Source organism: Sinocyclocheilus grahami, unplaced genomic scaffold (assembly GCF_001515645.1).
Source record: "Sinocyclocheilus grahami isolate Dianchi unplaced genomic scaffold, SAMN03320097.WGS_v1.1 scaffold655.1, whole genome shotgun sequence".
In the NCBI taxonomy this organism is placed as follows: domain Eukaryota; kingdom Metazoa; phylum Chordata; class Actinopteri; order Cypriniformes; family Cyprinidae; genus Sinocyclocheilus; species Sinocyclocheilus grahami.
In genome coordinates, this window is record NW_015505834.1 from 348,516 (window position 1) to 364,539 (window position 16,024).

General features: G+C 37.7%; 1 protein-coding gene and 1 pseudogene across 2 annotated transcripts; one reads left to right on the forward strand and one right to left on the reverse strand.

Annotated features, from left to right (window-relative positions):
* Nucleotides 1-369, reverse strand: part of LOC107558661 (protein lin-54 homolog pseudogene) — a 7,763-nt pseudogene extending 7,394 nt beyond the window's left edge.
* Nucleotides 370-4,333: 3,964 nt separating this feature from the next.
* On the forward strand, nt 4,334-14,774 carry cops4 (COP9 constitutive photomorphogenic homolog subunit 4 (Arabidopsis)). Of its 2 annotated transcripts, none has more exons than XM_016242355.1 (10): nt 4,334-4,470; nt 5,135-5,214; nt 5,337-5,488; nt 5,568-5,671; nt 11,651-11,804; nt 12,485-12,635; nt 12,750-12,920; nt 13,008-13,123; nt 14,272-14,356; nt 14,441-14,774. In XM_016242355.1, exons 1-10 carry the CDS (start codon nt 4,397-4,399, stop codon nt 14,572-14,574), a joined length of 1,221 nt encoding a protein of 406 aa, XP_016097841.1. In that variant the 5' UTR covers nt 4,334-4,396; the 3' UTR covers nt 14,575-14,774. The 2 variants fall into 2 exon arrangements, with proteins under 2 accessions (XP_016097841.1, XP_016097840.1); XM_016242354.1 differs by lacking the exons at nt 4,334-4,470; nt 5,135-5,214; nt 5,337-5,488; nt 5,568-5,671 and adding exons at nt 10,191-10,337; nt 11,002-11,081; nt 11,204-11,355; nt 11,435-11,538.
* Nucleotides 14,775-16,024: the final 1,250 nt, after the last annotated feature.

Genomic DNA, 16,024 nt, shown 5'->3' on the forward strand with positions numbered 1-16,024 from the left:
CACACACACACACACACACACACACACACACACACACACACACACACACACACACACACACACACACACACACACACACACAGCTAGCAGCTCGGCTAACTAGCGCAGATCATATTGCCCCTCGCTGAACACACACCCGAGCTCAAAGCACTTCTTACGCTGGCTCGAGAGGAGTGTCCAGACGCTCTTCTGAAATCCTCAAGGTTTCGCTCTCGATCACGCACTCTTAAGTCCACCTCGGCGCTGCATCGCGTCGATCATCCGCTCGCAGACGAAGACGATTGTTTAAAATACCGCGCCGAGCGCCATTTCACCTCTAACATCCCATAATCAAGCCACGCCTCCGCCGGAAACAACAAACGACGTCACGCCACAGCTTCCGTGCAGGATCGTACGCAGAGAGATGGTTGATTATTTATATAGAATAAGATGTGATTTAAAAAACGTTACAGTTTTGTTTGTTTTGTCATCATATCAAGCTAATTCCTTTTGATTCTGAATCAGAACTCATGTTTACTGGTCAAGTAAATTACTCAGAAAAGCAATCAGTTATTATGGCAAGGCATCACTTATAAATATACAGTGAACAATAAACGTTTAAGGACGAAGAGTGCAATAGAAATATTGATGCAGCCATTTGGATCATATTTTTAAAAGAATGCCAATGACAAATTATCAGAAAGTGACTCACCTATATTCACCTTACATATTAACATTTATTCGATTTCATTTATATAAAATATTATTATATTACATTAGTTACATTATTGTATATAAAATATAGTAGCACGTTACAGTAAAATATAGGCTTTTTATTAATAGGATCTTTTATAAACACACTTCATCTATATCTCTAATATTATTATATTATATTATATTATATAGCATGTTATTGGCGCAAAAAATCTTTAGGATCTTTCATGAATACACTTCATCTAGCTCAAATATTCTATTCTATTCTATTCTATTTAGCCCATGATGTTGCAGGAAAAATGCAGGCTGTTTATTTATAGGAGCTTTTATAAATTCACTCCATTTAACTCTATAGCCACAGGAAACATTAGGTCAATGCATAGATGCACAGGTGTCTGCTACACTTTCCTTTCTCTGCAGACACTCTGCACTTTAGCACTGGGCTTTGTGTTTGATACTATGTAGTTGTGAAATAGATTAGACTCTATGGTTTATAACAGATCATTTAGAAACGGTCTCAGCCAGGGCTGTGTTTCCCAAAAGCATCGTAAGCTTAAGTACATCATACACCCATTGAAACCAATGGAGCTACGATCAACTTAAGCTTTACGATGCTTTTTCATTTCTGGAAGAAGATGGCAGAAGGGAGAATGGCGTAGGGAGATACTTCGGAAGGCGACAGTGATCAAGACATGGCAGCAGCATAGGTGATGGATCTGATTGTGAGCAAACAATTAAGTAAGGCATACGAGAAGTGAAGCTGATAAAGAGGTGGAAGAAAGAGACATCAAAGTCATAATTACTTTTGCTAAGTTGTAGTTTGTGAGATTCAGAATGCAGTTCGAAAGCAAAACTTTATTCAGTGTGCAAGATGGGGATTTAAGCAGGCAAAATGGAAGGAATTTTATGTGTTGTGTGAAGAACATTTCAAAAATAGGAAGTTGGAAGGGAATATTGAGGAGAAATATAGTAGGTGAAATCCTTTCTGCAGCAAACCAATCTATACCGTAAATAAGAGGCAATGGAAAGAAAAAGAAAAGTGTACCGTGGTGGTCTGAAGAGTGCACAGTGGCAATTAGAGAGAGGAATAAGGCATTCCAGATTTTTAAAAAAGATTAATAACTCACGATACAGTTGTAGAATACCAGAAGAAAAGGGCAGCTGCAAGAAGCGTAATTAAAAGTGCAAAGAGAAAGCTTGGCAGGAATTCAGTAACACAATTGGGAGAGAGACTGGAATGCATGTGGTATGGAGAATGATTAGGAAAATGAATGGTATTAATAATTATAAACAGATCCCTGTAATTGAAGAGGAAGGAAAAATGGCCAATAACGAATAAAGAAAAGACAGAAGTCTTAGCTAAAACTTTTGCTAAAGTTCATATGGAAAACTTGAATGATAAGTTCTTAGAAAGAAGACAAGAACTAAGTAAAATATATGAGAATGTTCGTATGACAAAACAAGGAGTTGATTGCAATATGGATGAGGATTTTAATTCTTTTGAGTTAAAAATATGTGGTCAGTAGATTGGGGATTGAAGTTTTCAGTATCAAGGACTCAATATATGGTTTTTACAAAGAAAAGGAAAATGGAACAAATGACTAAGAAATTATATGATCAATTGCTAGAAAGAGTTCAAATATCTTCGATGAGAAATTAACTTGGAAGAGACATATTAAGAAAATTGAAAACAAATGCAAAGGAGTGAAAAATTAATAAAAGTATGAATGGGGAGCGAGGAAAAAGTGCACTGTTACATGTATATCAAGCCTTAATACGGTCTAGTATAGACTATGGGTGTGCAGTGTATGGTGCTGCAGCAAAATCAGAATTAATGAAACTGGACAACATACAGTCCAGAGCACTTAGAATCTGCTGTGGAGCAATAAGATCAACTCCTCTAGATGCCATCAGGGTCGAAATGGGGGAGATGCCATTAGATTTAAGAAGAGAAAAGCTTGCGATGATGTATTGGGTTAATCTACAGGGTAGTAATAAGAGTCATCGTACACGCACAATTTTAAATGATTGTTGGGAATATAAAAAGAATGGAGGGAATAGATTTGGATGGAAATATGAACAGTGGGTCAAGGATTGTGGTCTGGAGAATGAAGTATAATCTGTCCCAACATGCCATTAAATGGGGTATCGGTGTGACTATCCCTGGATTTATTGTTGAAATGAGATTGTTGGAGGCCCGGGAAAAAGCAGAAGAAAGATATACTAATAGTTATGAAATCAATGTTTTTATGAGAGAAATTGTATTATTCTATACAGATTTATACAGATGGATCTAAAGACCCAATCAAACAAAAAGTGGGCACAGGAGTGTGCATTCCAAGATTTAAGATGAAAATAAGTTTAAGGTTAAGTGACAACTTGTCCGTATATTCTACAGAATTAACGGCTATAATAGTAGGATTGCAGTGCACTCTTAAAAATAAAGGTGCTTCACGATGCCATAGAAGAACCTTTTTGTCTAAATGGTTCCATAAAGAACCTTTAACATCTGAAGAACCTTTCTGTTTCACAAAAGCTTCTTTGTGGCGAAAGAAGGTTCTTCAGATTATAAAAAGGTAAGAAGGAGATGGTTCTTTAAAGAACCTTTGACTGAATGGTTCTTTGTGGAACCAAAAATGGTTCTTCTATGGCATCGCTTGAAGAACCTTTTGAAGCACCTTTATTTTTAAGAGTGTAGGTAGAAGATTAAGCCAAATAGGACTCCGGCTGTAATTTGCTCAGACTCGTCATCAGCTCTTAAAAGTATATTGTCGACAAAAACTGATAGAGAAGAGCTGCTAGTAGAAATGTATACATTACTGTACAGACTGAACATAGAGGGTATGATCGTATACTTTTGTTGGGTACCGGCACATATCGGGATAGTAGGGAATGAAACAGCGGATAAGTTAGCAAAAGAAGCTTTAAAGAAAAACTTGGTGGATGTTAAGGTACCTCTGGGAAGAAATGAGATCAAATCAGTGATTAACAGGAAAATAATAAGAATATGGCAACAAAGATGGGACAATAGCAGCACAGGTAGGTGGTATTATAATATTGTAAAATCAGTATAAGGAAAAAAAACAGTTTTATGGAAGGCACAGAAAGGAAGAAGCAATGATTTCTAGATTAAGGATGGGACACACAGGACTAAATTCAACACTTGCATTAATGGGGAAGCATGAAAATGGTATGTGTGATGAATGTGATGTTTTTGAAACAGCAGAGCATGCGCTTTTTAAATGTAGTAAATGTGATGTCCAGCGACATAATCTTTTTAGCAACATAAGGAACAGGCCAGTGAGTGCCGTGGACCTTCTGGGAAAGCGTTTGAGTGATAATCAGATGTTTTAAGGTGGTTTTAACAGTTTTAGAGCTTACAGGACTAGACCACAGGATTTAGTGTTTGAGGATGAGGATCATGATGCTTCTGCCCATCTCGGAGGCTGAGGAGCACAGTGCGGCAGCTGGAGGAGCTGAACATGCATCCTCTGGGGTGGATGGGGCATTACGACATTTCTTTTTTTAGTTTTTGTTTCCTTGATAGCAATACAGATTCATCACCCATGTGCGCAAGATACACAGTAGGTGGCGGTAATACTCCGAGTGAACGGCCATTGAACAAAAAGAAGAAGAAGGAGATTGGACTAGCTGGAGTGGCGCGCTCTAGCGGCTCGCGCTGTTGTTGTGAGCGCAGAGGAAAATGGCGTCCGGCGTGAGGCAGGAGCTCGCGCAGCTGATGAACTCTAGCGGGTCTCACAAAGATCTAGCTGGGAAGTATGTCACTTCAAGTCATTGACTCCAATTGTTGCTTACTGTATGTCTGTTGCATTGATTAATTATATGTGATGCTGCAGATGAGATGAGTACAGGCTAACGTTACTTAGCTAGCGTGAGGATATGCAGAGCAGATGAAATAACATGCATAGGCCTAGATTATTCTTTTTTATAACTATCGAAATATGTCATAGTACAAAATCGCTATTATTAATGGTTAGTAGTTATTAGAATCATTAATAAATATTGCTATGATAATGCATTTATGGATTTAATGGTACGTTTAGCAAGGGCTGGAGTAATGGCAAGAAGCTCGCTTAAATAGCACTTATTTACGGAATTAAAGACGCAATGAAAAATTGAGACTTTTAGTTAATGTTTGTTTGCTTTGAGGTAATTTATATGCTAGTGTGCACCTAAAGGTGGACACATGTGTCTTCATCAGACATACACAACATTTTACACGCTTTAATTTCTGGTTAAAAAGACCAAATATATTGATGACTCATCTTGCATTTAGGGGCGTATTTAAAGTTTTGTCCAATCAAATGTTCTAGAATTAGCACGCCCCGCCCCCAACAGCACGTGCTGCTTTTTTTTTGCAAAGAATTCTAATAATTCTTAGTCTAATGAATGTGTTTTTGTGCACTGTTTTTTTTGACAGATACCGTCAAATATTAGAAAAGGCTCTTCAGTTTACTGATGCGGAACAACTTGAGGCACTGAAAGCATTTGTTGAAGCGAGTAAGTACACTAATATTCAATATGCCAGTCTTGGCGATATTAATAGAATAGAATCCGCTTAATATGAGAACGTATTACATCATCTAAATTGACGAGCGTGGCTATTTCTCACACTTGCGCAGTGGTCAATGAGAACGTCAGCCTGGTCATATCCAGACAGCTGCTGACAGACTTTTGCACGCACCTTCAAAACCTGCCGGACGGCACTGCGAAAGCCGTGTGCCACTTCACCCTGGAGAAGATCCAGCCCAGGGTCATCTCATTTGAAGAACAGGTATGTGTCGTGAAAAATACTCTCAGATCAATGCTGGAATCATGTGGATCATGTATAAGCCAATCTCATACACTTCCAGGTGGCTTCGATCAGACAGCATCTAGCCACAATCTATGAGAAAGAGGAGGACTGGAGGAACGCCGCACTGGTTCTTGTGGGAATCCCGCTGGAGACGGGTCAAAAGTAAGATCGCTTTTCTCTTGGAACAAACTGAAGCTTCTCATTTGCGTCTGCAGATCACTCAAAGCCACTAATGATTAGTTTGTTGTTCATGTCTGTTTTTCTGATTCAACAGACAATACAATGTGGACTATAAATTGGACACTTACCTCAAAATCGCCCGTCTGTATTTGGAGGACGACGACCCAGTTCAGGCTGAGGCCTACATCAACACACACACACACACACACACACACACACACACACACACACACACACACACACACACACACACACACACACACACACACACAGCTAGCAGCTCGGCTAACTAGCGCAGATCATATTGCCCCTCGCTGAACACACACCCGAGCTCAAAGCACTTCTTACGCTGGCTCGAGAGGAGTGTCCAGACGCTCTTCTGAAATCCTCAAGGTTTCGCTCTCGATCACGCACTCTTAAGTCCACCTCGGCGCTGCATCGCGTCGATCATCCGCTCGCAGACGAAGACGATTGTTTAAAATACCGCGCCGAGCGCCATTTCACCTCTAACATCCCATAATCAAGCCACGCCTCCGCCGGAAACAACAAACGACGTCACGCCACAGCTTCCGTGCAGGATCGTACGCAGAGAGATGGTTGATTATTTATATAGAATAAGATGTGATTTAAAAAACGTTACAGTTTTGTTTGTTCAAGCTAATTCCTTTTGATTCTGAATCAGAACTCATGTTTACTGGTCAAGTAAATTACTCAGAAAAGCAATCAGTTATTATGGCAAGGCATCACTTATAAATATACAGTGAACAATACACGTTTAAGGACGAAGAGTGCAATAGAAATATTGATGCAGCCATTTGGATCATATTTTTAAAAGAATGCCAATGACAAATTATCAGAAAGTGACTCACCTATATTCACCTTACATATTAACATTTATTCGATTTCATTTATATAAAATATTATTATATTACATTAGTTACATTATTGTATATAAAATATAGTAGCACGTTACAGTAAAATATAGGCTTTTTATTAATAGGATCTTTTATAAACACACTTCATCTATATCTCTAATATTATTATATTATATTATATTATATAGCATGTTATTGGCGCAAAAAATCTTTAGGATCTTTCATGAATACACTTCATCTAGCTCAAATATTCTATTCTATTCTATTCTATTTAGCCCATGATGTTGCAGGAAAAATGCAGGCTGTTTATTTATAGGAGCTTTTATAAATTCACTCCATTTAACTCTATAGCCACAGGAAACATTAGGTCAATGCATAGATGCACAGGTGTCTGCTACACTTTCCTTTCTCTGCAGACACTCTGCACTTTAGCACTGGGCTTTGTGTTTGATACTATGTAGTTGTGAAATAGATTAGACTCTATGGTTTATAACAGATCATTTAGAAACGGTCTCAGCCAGGGCTGTGTTTCCCAAAAGCATCGTAAGCTTAAGTACATCATACACCCATTGAAACCAATGGAGCTACGATCAACTTAAGCTTTACGATGCTTTTTCATTTCTGGAAGAAGATGGCAGAAGGGAGAATGGCGTAGGGAGATACTTCGGAAGGCGACAGTGATCAAGACATGGCAGCAGCATAGGTGATGGATCTGATTGTGAGCAAACAATTAAGTAAGGCATACGAGAAGTGAAGCTGATAAAGAGGTGGAAGAAAGAGACATCAAAGTCATAATTACTTTTGCTAAGTTGTAGTTTGTGAGATTCAGAATGCAGTTCGAAAGCAAAACTTTATTCAGTGTGCAAGATGGGGATTTAAGCAGGCAAAATGGAAGGAATTTTATGTGTTGTGTGAAGAACGTTTCAAAAATAGGAAGTTGGAAGGGAATATTGAGGAGAAATATAGTAGGTGAAATCCTTTCTGCAGCAAACCAATCTATACCGTAAATAAGAGGCAATGGAAAGAAAAAGAAAAGTGTACCGTGGTGGTCTGAAGAGTGCACAGTGGCAATTAGAGAGAGGAATAAGGCATTCCAGATTTTTAAAAAAGATTAATAACTCACGATACAGTTGTAGAATACCAGAAGAAAAGGGCAGCTGCAAGAAGCGTAATTAAAAGTGCAAAGAGAAAGCTTGGCAGGAATTCAGTAACACAATTGGGAGAGAGACTGGAATGCATGTGGTATGGAGAATGATTAGGAAAATGAATGGTATTAATAATTATAAACAGATCCCTGTAATTGAAGAGGAAGGAAAAATGGCCAATAACGAATAAAGAAAAGACAGAAGTCTTAGCTAAAACTTTTGCTAAAGTTCATATGGAAAACTTGAATGATAAGTTCTTAGAAAGAAGACAAGAACTAAGTAAAATATATGAGAATGTTCGTATGACAAAACAAGGAGTTGATTGCAATATGGATGAGGATTTTAATTCTTTTGAGTTAAAAATATGTGGTCAGTAGATTGGGGATTGAAGTTTTCAGTATCAAGGACTCAATATATGGTTTTTACAAAGAAAAGGAAAATGGAACAAATGACTAAGAAATTATATGATCAATTGCTAGAAAGAGTTCAAATATCTTCGATGAGAAATTAACTTGGAAGAGACATATTAAGAAAATTGAAAACAAATGCAAAGGAGTGAAAAATTAATAAAAGTATGAATGGGGAGCGAGGAAAAAGTGCACTGTTACATGTATATCAAGCCTTAATACGGTCTAGTATAGACTATGGGTGTGCAGTGTATGGTGCTGCAGCAAAATCAGAATTAATGAAACTGGACAACATACAGTCCAGAGCACTTAGAATCTGCTGTGGAGCAATAAGATCAACTCCTCTAGATGCCATCAGGGTCGAAATGGGCGAGATGCCATTAGATTTAAGAAGAGAAAAGCTTGCGATGATGTATTGGGTTAATCTACAGGGTAGTAATAAGAGTCATCGTACACGCACAATTTTAAATGATTGTTGGGAATATAAAAAGAATGGAGGGAATAGATTTGGATGGAAATATGAACAGTGGGTCAAGGATTGTGGTCTGGAGAATGAAGTATAATCTGTCCCAACATGCCATTAAATGGGGTATCGGTGTGACTATCCCTGGATTTATTGTTGAAATGAGATTGTTGGAGGCCCGGGAAAAAGCAGAAGAAAGATATACTAATAGTTATGAAATCAATGTTTTTATGAGAGAAATTGTATTATTCTATACAGATTTATACAGATGGATCTAAAGACCCAATCAAACAAAAAGTGGGCACAGGAGTGTGCATTCCAAGATTTAAGATGAAAATAAGTTTAAGGTTAAGTGACAACTTGTCCGTATATTCTACAGAATTAACGGCTATAATAGTAGGATTGCAGTGCACTCTTAAAAATAAAGGTGCTTCACGATGCCATAGAAGAACCTTTTTGTCTAAATGGTTCCATAAAGAACCTTTAACATCTGAAGAACCTCACAAAAGCACAAAAGCTTCTTTGTGGTGAAAGAAGGTTCTTCAGATTATAAAAAGGTAAGAAGGAGATGGTTCTTTAATGACTGAATGACTGAATGGTTCTTTGTGGAACCAAAAATGGTTCTTCTATGGCATCGCTTGAAGAACCTTTTGAAGCACCTTTATTTTTAAGAGTGTAGGTAGAAGATTAAGCCAAATAGGACTCCGGCTGTAATTTGCTCAGACTCGTCATCAGCTCTTAAAAGTATATTGTCGACAAAAACTGATAGAGAAGAGCTGCTAGTAGAAATGTATACATTACTGTACAGACTGAACATAGAGGGTATGATCGTATACTTTTGTTGGGTACCGGCACATATCGGGATAGTAGGGAATGAAACAGCGGATAAGTTAGCAAAAGAAGCTTTAAAGAAAAACTTGGTGGATGTTAAGGTACCTCTGGGAAGAAATGAGATCAAATCAGTGATTAACAGGAAAATAATAAGAATATGGCAACAAAGATGGGACAATAGCAGCACAGGTAGGTGGTATTATAATATTGTAAAATCAGTATAAGGAAAAAAAACAGTTTTATGGAAGGCACAGAAAGGAAGAAGCAATGATTTCTAGATTAAGGATGGGACACACAGGACTAAATTCAACACTTGCATTAATGGGGAAGCATGAAAATGGTATGTGTGATGAATGTGATGTTTTTGAAACAGCAGAGCATGCGCTTTTTAAATGTAGTAAATGTGATGTCCAGCGACATAATCTTTTTAGCAACATAAGGAACAGGCCAGTGAGTGCCGTGGACCTTCTGGGAAAGCGTTTGAGTGATAATCAGATGTTTTAAGGTGGTTTTAACAGTTTTAGAGCTTACAGGACTAGACCACAGGATTTAGTGTTTGAGGATGAGGATCATGATGCTTCTGCCCATCTCGGAGGCTGAGGAGCACAGTGCGGCAGCTGGAGGAGCTGAACATGCATCCTCTGGGGTGGATGGGGCATTACGACATTTCTTTTTTTAGTTTTTGTTTCCTTGATAGCAATACAGATTCATCACCCATGTGCGCAAGATACACAGTAGGTGGCGGTAATACTCCGAGTGAACGGCCATTGAACAAAAAGAAGAAGAAGGAGATTGGACTAGCTGGAGTGGCGCGCTCTAGCGGCTCGCGCTGTTGTTGTGAGCGCAGAGGAAAATGGCGTCCGGCGTGAGGCAGGAGCTCGCGCAGCTGATGAACTCTAGCGGGTCTCACAAAGATCTAGCTGGGAAGTATGTCACTTCAAGTCATTGACTCCAATTGTTGCTTACTGTATGTCTGTTGCATTGATTAATTATATGTGATGCTGCAGATGAGATGAGTACAGGCTAACGTTACTTAGCTAGCGTGAGGATATGCAGAGCAGATGAAATAACATGCATAGGCCTAGATTATTCTTTTTTATAACTATCGAAATATGTCATAGTACAAAATCGCTATTATTAATGGTTAGTAGTTATTAGAATCATTAATAAATATTGCTATGATAATGCATTTATGGATTTAATGGTACGTTTAGCAAGGGCTGGAGTAATGGCAAGAAGCTCGCTTAAATAGCACTTATTTACGGAATTAAAGACGCAATGAAAAATTGAGACTTTTAGTTCATGTTTGTTTGCTTTGAGGTAATTTATATGCTAGTGTGCACCTAAAGGTGGACAAATGTGTCTTCATCAGACATACACAACATTTTACACGCTTTAATTTCTGGTTAAAAAGACCAAATATATTGATGACTCATCTTGCATTTAGGGGCGTATTTAAAGTTTTGTCCAATCAAATGTTCTAGAATTAGCACGCCCCGCCCCCAACAGCACGTGCTGCTTTTTTTTTGCAAAGAATTCTAATAATTCTTAGTCTAATGAATGTGTTTTTGTGCACTGTTTTTTTTGACAGATACCGTCAAATATTAGAAAAGGCTCTTCAGTTTACTGATGCGGAACAACTTGAGGCACTGAAAGCATTTGTTGAAGCGAGTAAGTACACTAATATTCAATATGCCAGTCTTGGCGATATTAATAGAATAGAATCCGCTTAATATGAGAACGTATTACATCATCTAAATTGACGAGCGTGGCTATTTCTCACACTTGCGCAGTGGTCAATGAGAACGTCAGCCTGGTCATATCCAGACAGCTGCTGACAGACTTTTGCACGCACCTTCAAAACCTGCCGGACGGCACTGCGAAAGCCGTGTGCCACTTCACCCTGGAGAAGATCCAGCCCAGGGTCATCTCATTTGAAGAACAGGTATGTGTCGTGAAAAATACTCTCAGATCAATGCTGGAATCATGTGGATCATGTATAAGCCAATCTCATACACTTCCAGGTGGCTTCGATCAGACAGCATCTAGCCACACTCTATGAGAAAGAGGAGGACTGGAGGAACGCAGCACTGGTTCTTGTGGGAATCCCGCTGGAGACGGGTCAAAAGTAAGATCGCTTTTCTCTTGGAACAAACTGAAGCTTCTCATTTGCGTCTGCAGATCACTCAAAGCCACTAATGATTAGTTTGTTGTTCATGTCTGTTTTTCTGATTCAACAGACAATACAATGTGGACTATAAATTGGACACTTACCTCAAAATCGCCCGTCTGTATTTGGAGGACGACGACCCAGTTCAGGCTGAGGCCTACATCAACCGAGCATCTTTACTTCAGAATGAATCCACCAATGAACAGCTACAGATTCACTACAAGGTGCACCATCAGTTGAACTATATACTGTATAAAATGCACAGTATCCAGTAGGGCTGAGTGGTATTTCAAATAGATTTGTGAAGAATCAGTAGAATTTAATTGGAAAATTGCTTTATTTACCCAAAAAGCTTACTAATAAGCATTTATTAACTATATTGTAAGCTGATATAATTAATAAACATTTATTAATAAATAGCTTACAGTACAGTTCTTATATTTTTATAATATTGATTAATTTAAGTGTAATTTAAAAACACACACACACACACATATATAAAAATTTAAAATGTATATATAGATATGATTTTATATTTAGAAAAACAGTTTGCAGATGTTTTATATATGTAAACAACAAATAAATTAATATAAATAATATTATAACAATTGAAATATATATGTATTAATATATTAATAATATAAAAAAAAAATTTAATTACACAAATTAAAATATGTAATAAAATGACATATACAATTTATATATTTCTATGACTGGTGGTTCAAAACAAAACAAACAAACATAAAAACACTTTTTTTTTTGTGGCCCAACCATTCCAATACAAAAGTAATTGTATCCAAATACTCAGGTCTGTTAGATTACTGACTGGACAGTGTGTGATTTTGTAATATCTGGCTGCTTTATGATTATTGTGAACTGTAATATATTCCATCATGTTTTGCAGGTATGTTACTCCAGAGTTCTGGACTATCGGAGGAAGTTCATTGAAGCAGCTCAGCGCTACAATGAGCTTTCTTACAAATCCATCGTCCATGAGACTGAGCGTCTGGAGGCCCTGAAGCATGCGCTTCACTGCACTATACTGGCCTCTGCAGGTACTCGTCATCTATTATATCATTAAGATTAAACGGCTGGAACTGTGGTTAACCAGTTTCAGCTTCATTTGAAGCTGGTCACATTATATTATCCGTTCTCAATGTGTCCAAAAGGTCAGCAGCGCTCTCGTATGTTGGCTACGCTCTTCAAGGATGAACGCTGTCAGCAACTCGCTGCTTACGGCATCCTGGAAAAAATGTACCTGGATCGAATCATTCGGGGAAACCAGCTGCAAGAGTTTGCTGCCATGCTGATGCCGCATCAGAAAGCCACCACAGCCGACGGTATTGCATGTCATGCTTTAGTACTGTCATTTATTCATGTTCTTTGCTAGGAAAGGCTAATGACTAATGCTTGTCTAATGCTTTCAGGTTCAAGCATCCTAGACCGAGCAGTCATTGAGCACAACCTGCTGTCTGCTAGCAAACTCTACAATAACATCACGTTTGAAGAGCTAGGAGCTCTTCTGGAGATTCCTCCTGCAAAGGTACAGCTGTGCTTGACTGACTGAGTGTCAGGAAACGTCTATTGTAAATTAACGTCTATTGTCTATTGAAAGAAGTCTTTTATGCTCTCCAAGGCTGCATTTATTTGATCAAAAATACAAGAAAACCCGTAATGTGAAATATTACAATTTAAAGCTGCAGTCTATAACTTTTTTTTTTTTTAATAAAAAATGATCCGAAATCAATATTTGAGCAAGTACATAACCAGCCAGTGTTCAGAACAATCTCTTACTTTAGCCCGATCCACAACGGTAAGCTTATAATAATGTTTTCTAATTTGAGTGGTACTGGTAGGTTTTTGCAGGAAATTCGAGCATGCTGCTGCGTCATTACGTCCCGTCTGTAGCATATATCGCATGTGATGATGCTGCAAGTGGCGGATCGTTTGTACTATAGTAAGTGACTGAAATTAGATTATATTCCAGTTTTAAATGTGCATCTGATTACAGTTAGCCTACGTGGGATTACACAAGTTTTGTATTTCAAAGAGAACCAGTTCTAAAAAATAATAATTTGCTTTTTGGGTTAAAATAATTTCTTTATATGAAATTCGAATGGGATTAGACTGTACAGAAATTGAAATCTATATGTGACGCTAATACTCACCACATACATGTAGTCATGCAATGCTGATGTTGTTAATATTAGCAATTTGAGAACAAAGTATAACAATTATATAATAATTTAATGAGCTAACCGAGCTTTAGATTTAATCACCATTGGTAGTGCGATTTTTATTGCAATGCTTTTTTCCTCAGTTGGTCAGAACAAAAGTTTTAGACTTGTTTCTTATTTGTTCAGATGACAATATCCGGTGAAAATTCTTATTTGGGTCATACTTCCAAGATGTAGAATCTGTTATTCCGAAGTACAGTGAATATCCACACCGTGCTCATAATACATGTACATGTGAATTTTCCCCCCCCCTGTTTTGTATTTTTGATAATTGCAAAGATTTTAAGCAAACCTTTTTCACATTGTCATTATGGGGTATTTGTAGAATTTTGAGGAAAATAATTAATTTAATCCATTTTGGAATAAGGCTGTAACATAACAATGTGGAAAAAGTGAAGTGCTGTGAATACTCTACGGATGCACTGTATATACACATATCTTTGTTTTCCTACAGGCAGAAAAGATAGCATCACAAATGATTACTGAAGGTCGCATGAATGGATTCATTGACCAGATAGATAGCATTGTCCATTTTGAAAGTAAGTTTGGTTTGGGGCTGAATATGTTGTATAAAATCTGTTTAACCATGAATAAAATTGAATGAAGTCTCTTATTTCCGTCAGCGCGAGAGCCGTTGCCCACCTGGGACAAGCAGATTCAGTCACTGTGCTTCCAGGTGAACAACCTCCTGGAGAAGATCAGTCAGGCAGCACCGGAGTGGACGGCACAAGCCATCGAGGCCCAGATGACCCAATAATCTCTTCTGAGCACTTTGCTTTCTCTTTTGTCATTGGTCAAAGCAGAAAAATCTCCCATTGAACTTAATTCAACCCGGCACATATATATTAATGTTCTGTTAAACTTGACCTTTTGGCTTGTGAAGTTAATACTTTCGTAGTTATGGTCTGTGAGTATCCGATGCTGAATAAACGCCCTAGAAAATATCTTTGTGTCTCAAAAATGTTGTCTCTGTTTTGCTTCACGTCTTTACTGCTAGAAACGGTTATTAATCAAAATGCCTCCCTTTCCAAGTTTGATTTCAGTGACAAAAGATATAATTTTATGGTGAAATAACACAATCCTTGTGAATAGAGTAGTGATTCATTTCACTTGAAAGTCACTTCACATAGGCCTCAAGTCTAACGAAAGTTAACAAGTACGCAAGAATGATCTGAAAAAAATGAAAGACATTAATACTGTTCAATGTAGCTATATCCAGCCATCATAGAGTTGCATAACTTTTCATTTTGTAATTACGGTAATTATGACATGGACCAAAGGCAGCTTGGGTCAGTTCATGCTGCTGTTGCCAAATTCTTACCCAACTTTCTGTATTCCTCAGTAGAAATCGAGATTCTTCAGACAGAACGATGTTCTCCAGTCTTCAACTGTCCCGGTTCAGTGAGCTTCAGCTTTCTGGTCTTGTATGACCGAAGTGGAACCTGATGCAGTTTCCTGCTGTAGCTCATCCAAGGATGACTGAGATAATATTCTATTCAGCACCAATGTTGTTTTTGGTACCATTTTGTGTAAAACTAGGTACTGCTGCACATGAAAATTCTAAGAGATGAACGGTTACAGAAATGCTCAAACAAAGCTGACACCAAATCATGCCATGGTCTAAAGTCTAAATAACTGAGATCACATTTCCCCATTCTGATGGTTGATCTCAACACGAAGATCTGAAAAATATGAAGTACTAGGCTGTCCACTCGTTCTCAGACTAATATCGGGTTATCACTTTCTTTTTTTTCTTATTAAATATAGTAGTGAAAGTAAATATTTGATTCAGATGATTTAGACATTTGACATGTGAACCTGACACCAATCTTGCACAGATAATGCCAAAGCTTTATATCCACAAACAGAGATCAGATAATACTATTTATCGAGACAGAGCCAACAGAAGTGCTAATAAACAATGTATTACTACTATTTTACTACTGTTGATGCACTGAGCAGCCATATTGGATTCTGAAATAGGCTTGTTGCAGTTCCTTCAAATTTCCAGGTGCAAATATAACTTTCCTATTAGATGTCAAATAGACGTTTAGAAAATGTCTTTTAGATGTTTATGATTTACAAACCCAATTCCAAAAAAGTTGGGACACTGTACAAATTGTGAGTAAAAAAGGAATGGAATAATTTACAGATCTCATAAACTTATATTTTATTCACAATAGAATATAGATATATCAAATGTTGAA

What these genes read in the sequence shown, in the direction of transcription:
- cops4 (XM_016242355.1), top strand. Translation starts at nt 4,397, where the DNA reads ATGGCGTCCGGCGTGAGGCAGGAGCTCGCGCAGCTGATGAACTCTAGC. An exon ending in GAAAGCATTTGTTGAAGCGA is followed by an intron (nt 5,215 to 5,336) that starts GTAAGTACACTA and finishes ACACTTGCGCAG; the next exon opens with TGGTCAATGAGAACGTCAGC. An exon ending in GAAAGCCACCACAGCCGACG is followed by an intron (nt 12,921 to 13,007) that starts GTATTGCATGTC and finishes TAATGCTTTCAG; the next exon opens with GTTCAAGCATCCTAGACCGA.